This window comes from Notothenia rossii, assembly GCF_949606895.1.
Source record: "Notothenia rossii genome assembly, chromosome: 5".
Classification (NCBI taxonomy): domain Eukaryota; kingdom Metazoa; phylum Chordata; class Actinopteri; order Perciformes; family Nototheniidae; genus Notothenia; species Notothenia rossii.
The window spans coordinates 88,359,380-88,365,379 of NC_136903.1; the positions used below are offsets into that span (position 1 = coordinate 88,359,380).

Genomic DNA, 6,000 nt, shown 5'->3' on the forward strand with positions numbered 1-6,000 from the left:
ATAACTCCATAAACTCAAGATGCGTTGTGTTAAATCAAGATAATGAATGAAACACGTTGATCAGTGTTGGGGAAAAAAGTGGAATGATGTCACACCAAAAGGCTTATCGCACATACTTTAGAACCCACTGGTTAAAATGGTCAGTTATTGCATAAAGGGAGGCATCTCATGATCTGTAAAAGCCCTATTTCTATCCATTGTGTTTATCAAAATGCCCAATGCATGACATTTATAACAAACCCTCTGCATACAGTGATGCAAACACAGGTATGGTGAAAAAAGAGAGAACTATTCGAAGCAGAAAAAAAACAGCGTAATATACCGTCTGACAATGACAGATTTTTCTTTTTGGATATTTTACAAATCACTCCCCTTTCAAACTCTATTCTTGTTATTTTTAACAACTTTTTTTTGTTACTGTCATATAGTATTTTATACCTGTTAATAATTGAGTCTCTAATGTCTCATTAATAACTATAATGATCATATCAAGGTGTTCCTTAACCTCACTGAGCTGAGGTTATTTGAGCCTCTCAGGAGAGAGCTCTCTTCCACCTGGTTGTAGAAAAGCTCTTTAAATTCGTTAGCATAGCTAGCTAACCAGATGCTAATAACAACAGATCGCCACTGTACTTACAACTAAAGACACAGCCTCGCAAACACTGCGCCATGTGTACGGCTCCTTATGGGTACTGCAATATTTGAAGAGCTGGAGCGGCGTTCCGGTGCTCTCCATTACTCCTTTCAGACGAGACATAACCACGTGAAGACCTATGGTGAAGACACGTTACGCTCGTGTTGTGTTCAATGAACCTGTCCTTGGCCAGGAAAAACAGGCACTCACTTGTTTAATTATTTTGCGATCTAGATTTCTTCTTCTTTTTTGAAGTGAGAAGTTGTCCGTCCGTCAGTCGGACGGACAACTTCTCAATTCTCCCCCCCCCCCCCCCCCTCCCCCAAAAAACGAAAACTCTTCGGTTCTCCACGAATTACACAAGTCACCCAAATCAGCGTTAAAAAAGCGGGAGGCGCCGAAAAGCGACTAATTTGCATCACTGAATTATCCCACACATTTCGATAAGCGCTGTGGACCCTGCATGCAAAAAGAGTCCAATCTTTAAATCAGGACACTTTGACACTGTGTTTCTCTGACCTGGCAGTGCGCGTTCCTTTGTGTTGTGGCTGCTCTCTTGCAGCTTTATATAATGGTTGAGCTAACAAAATGACCTTTAGCCCACATGGAGCACGAAAAAGTGGGGGTGAAGGTGTTCTAAATGTAAATAGGACAGACAGGCTGCATATCTGAAACCAATTTAAAGTGATTTAAAGCAGACAGGGCAGCTTTTAATGCGTGCAACGTGAGATGCATTCCGTTTAACAAGCTACTCAACCTCCTCTAAGATGCAAAATAATCACCTTCAGATGTTCAGGCCGTAGCGCTGCCACTGATACATGGGCTTTTGTCCATGCATGAGTTAACCCACAACCACATATCCTGTAGCTCTTTGGAGTTTGAATGTGCCTGTACACGTGTCTAGAATTAACCAACATCTCCTAAATCCAATTAGACACAAAATCCGGCCAGTATATCAGGATAGGAAATAAATTAAGCAGAATACTAAACAAATAGTGGCTTCAGGTTTAAAGAGAAACCACTAGAAGTTGTTGCCTCTGCTGCTTTTGTTGATGTTAGTATTAAGGATCATTTCGTCTCTTGAAATGTTTTGTTATGGTTGCTTAGTGCAAAATCAGAGGTTCCCATTCTGACGTACTTTGTGTATTGATATACTTTGTAACCCTCCAATTACCTCCAATCACTAATGAATTACGTATTAAAGTTTGTGAACGATGCCACTCACAACCATACTTGTCAACCCTCCCGATTTTCGCGGGAGACTCCCGATTTCATTGCCCCCTCCCGGTTTCCTCCCGGGGTCATATTTCTCCCGCATTTCTCCCGATTTCTGACAAAATCAGATTTACTCAGGACTGTTTCCACTCTGACTTTAATACAGCTACACCATTGTTTGGTTTCCATGGTAGCGCTTGCAACTGAAAGTCTGAGAGGGTGAGGAAGATAGTCACAGAAAACAGAACAAGAATCGACAACTCTACCCTCTGCTCACTCCTTTCCTGTAAAATACAGGTCCAGCCCACAAATATGCTCCATCAAGGACGGTGCTACAGGCAGCAAGGCAGTGCACTTAGAACTACAATAAGCATGTTAATGTTAATCTAACAGCTCCGGCGATCCACTAGCAAATCCCCCCTCCGGTTTTGCAATGCTCCCGATTTCTGGGGTCTTAAGGTTGGCAAGTATGCTCATGGCACAGCCAGCTATCTTGTTATATTCCTTGGTTAAAAGGTTAAATATGTCTGTAGTAAGGCCCAGATATCCCAGCGTTCACATTGAATTTAACTAAAGTGAACTTTAGGATTTGCTCCATCGACCGACTGCTAATCGTCTTGACAGTGCTGACCTTTGAGAGAAGTGAGAAACCAGGGTGCGGTTCATTACTCTAATACATGCTTCCTCACAGCTTCTCTCCTCCAGTGACCCGGAAGAATCGGTTTCCCCTCCACCGTCACGGAGGATCCTACAAATCCCTCGAATGCACTTCGAGGAGAGATGAGAGAAAAGAGGTCTCAAGAGGAGACTAAAGAGGATTGACACACAGACTTGGAATATGCTGCTTCACAAAAGAAGTGGCACAGTTGGCAGTATCACAGGTTCCCTTGAATTAACTCTAGACTTAAGCTAGCACTTGCTGATTCTCTAGGCATCTTAGTTGTTGAAGGACTGACACATAACATAATTACACAACTGACATATATTTTGAGCACCTGTTCAACTGGTGAACAATGGCATGTCTACAACAACGTAACTTGAAATGAACGGCAGCACTGATCAAGGTTTTCTGTAACTGTTGAAGTCTGTTCCTATTTTATTTTCCACTAACAAGTCCTTAAACACTTCCAGATCCTTTACTGTGTTCCCTTTAGTGTTTACTTCCTGTCTGTCTTCTGCTGCTGCTACTGTTCCCTTTAGTGTTTACTTCCTGTCTGTCTTCTTCTCTTGATTTCTCTGACGTCCAACGCTCCCTCTTTTTAACGCCTTTCCTTCTCTCCCTTGATCATCCTTATCAACGGTCATTTTCTGACTAGCAGTGATGTGTTATCGAGTATTAACAACCTCTGAAATGTCCAAATTGACCAATCAGAATCGAGTATTCATCTACACCGTGTAATAAGCCACGATAACACTGGGCATTTAAACACCCTTCAAAGGAACGTTCTGGTGTGTCATGGACGTTTTACGACAAAGCACATGTGTCACTAATTACGGTAACAATAAAGTGTCCGGTTAAAATAAACAGTGTGTGGGATTTAGTGCCATCTAGTGGTGAGCTTTCATATTGCAACCAACTAAACGACTCCCTGCTCACCCCTCCTTTTTAAAAGGGTAGAAAAGGCCCTAAGCTGAGTCATGTTAAGGAAACACCCTGAAAACTGGCACACCTCAATACAATGCAGGCCTTATTAATCTTTTTGGTATTACATGCAAATCTGTCTGCTGTGGCCAAGCCCTTTTCTTTTGAGCAACAATAAAAAATCCTTACAACAGAAGGGCAAAGATTTCAATAAAGTGTAATGTAACAAAGTTAAACTGCGATCTAAGACAAAGTGATATTCCAAACTAAAGAAAGGACAATTTAAAACAGAGGAGGACAATTGTGGGAGGCACATGAAATCAGCTACTGTAAAATGTAACATCACCACAGAAAGACTACAGCAAACAACAGACAGGTAAACAACCATCCAAGGCATTCAAATGCCACGAAAAACTTTCTTCAGTAGTGTTTCGTGGCAAATCTTTACGGGCGGATGGAATCTGTCTCCAAAGAGGCTGGTCTTTCATGGGATCCTAATAACTCTGCATGCCCCACGTCTCACATCACACACATCCAGAACTGACTGACCTCTCTCTTAAAAAAAACCTCCTCACAGTATGGGCTATATACGCTTTTTTGGCCCATGATATAGCTTGGCATGTGTGAATGAGGCCATTGTATTGGCAGAGAGGGACCTGGAAACAGATCTCAGAGAAGGCCAACTACGCTACCAGCTGCAGCCTTTCTCCTCCACGTAGCAGAGGAAACACTCCACTCATCAGTCACTAATCAAATTGTTCCCACACCAAGATATGTGGCTCTCTGGGAAACACTGACCAAGCTGGGAGAGTGTAGAACATGAACTGTAACGAAGAATCACAAATACACACTCAACACAAATACCTTTGGGGTGTTTTGCTCAAAATACTTTCTCCATTCAAACACATTTGCATCGGGTTTGCCTCACAGCACTGAGATGAATGGATTTCATTGTTATGACCCGTTGGCATGACTTGTCTTGAGCCTGCTGCACAGTGTCAAAATTCAGATTCAATAATGTATTAGCATTTCAATTAAACATTGATTGGACTGCTGTTGGTGCTCCCTGTAGATACATGAGAATAAAATCAATATCCACCCCACACAAATCATACATTTCTTTTGTCCAAAATGTATTTTTAATGAATGACATCTATGTAGAAAAATACATATTTTACTCTTGAAGAAAGTTAAAACACCCCATGGGATTGTAGTATTTAGATATCATGTATTTTCTTGAAATATTTTCATTATTGTAGTTTGCTTGAATGTGTCTAGTATTGTCATATGGATATGTTTTTACATCCTGAAATAAAAACTGCTAAATGTATTGTTTTCTTTCTGTATATATTATTGAGTAGATGGGGAAAAACTCAACTTGTTGTCTAAGGGGTTTGTAATAAACTGCATTCACTACAATATCTGACTAATTGCTATGCTGTCCTCACTTACTGCTAAGGCATTATTGTCTTTGTTTTTAGAATAAAATGAAGATCCACATGTGTATTTGGTCTCAGATTAAAGAGGAGTTCATGGTGCTCACCTGGCTTCAGGCTGCTGTTAAAGAAGAGGATGACCATAATGAAACATCCCAGACACAAGGCGAAACCCATCCGAGTGACTTTGGGTTTCCTCATGCTGAGTCCCTGCAGGGTTCATGCGAAAGAAAAGCGGTTTTAATGTTTTTTCTCCTGGGTCTACTTTATCACGGATAATAGGAGCATGGATCCGGCTCTCTGCCCTCTGCAGCTGCTCATCCTCCGGTACATCCTGGGGGGTCCAGAGCTGCAGAAACACGGTCCTCCGGTGCTCGGTCTCTCGGTTACCGGGACTTCAGCTCCCTGTGTGCCCGGGGAGAGGAACTGGAACAGGCTGCATTTCTGTCAGAGGAGTCCGTGCAGGGCCCTCTGTTTGTGTAAGAGGGGGGGGGGATTTTTTTAACCATTTACTACCCAAACATGAGCAGCGCCTCAGCCAGCTGGAGCCGACACCTTTTATAAAGAAATCGTTCCGGTTTTGACTTTTCAAAATAAAACTTTTTTTTGTAATGATATTGTATGTTATTGTTATCTGCCAATTTTCAAACTTTACTCAACTCTAACTAACCTTAATCTGAACATTATAGATCTCTGGTTCCAACAATGTCATTTCAACAAAAACATTTTGATACATAAAAAAGTGCACGTCAGAATAATGGATATTATTCTGTATATGTATATGTATATATATATATATATATATATATATATATATATATATATATATATATATATATATATATAATTTGTTAACCCCTTCCTCCCCAAACACAAGCAGCTACTCAACCAGTCTATGTACTCAACACATTGCAGCTCGAGCCTATAAAAAGAGAGTTCCGGTTTGGCCTTTCAAAATAAAACTTCCAACAACCCTTATCGACCCCAATCTGAACATCTTAAATTTCGGGTTCCAACAATTTAAAAAAGTAAAAAAATTAAGAAGTAATGCAAGTTGATCTAAAATGAGCCAATACATAAAATAGTGCAAGTCAGAATAATGACCACCAAATATATGTATAATATACTATATT

At 40.7% G+C, this 6,000-nt stretch overlaps 1 protein-coding gene across 2 annotated transcripts in view; it reads right to left on the reverse strand.

The window, feature by feature from the left end:
- The window catches only part of LOC307040358 (carbohydrate sulfotransferase 11-like), a 28,748-nt gene extending 23,394 nt beyond the window's left edge, over positions 1-5,354 (reverse strand). Inside the window, exon 1 of one of the 2 annotated variants that reach the window (XM_079683111.1) lies at positions 4,975-5,354. In XM_079683111.1, coding sequence (XP_079539237.1) covers positions 4,975-5,068 — 94 coding nt within the window. In that variant the 5' untranslated portion in view covers positions 5,069-5,354. Of the gene's footprint in view, positions 1-637; positions 919-4,974 lie in introns of those variants that run through there. The other variant, XM_079683112.1, reaches the window with a different exon arrangement.
- Positions 5,355-6,000: the final 646 nt, after the last annotated feature.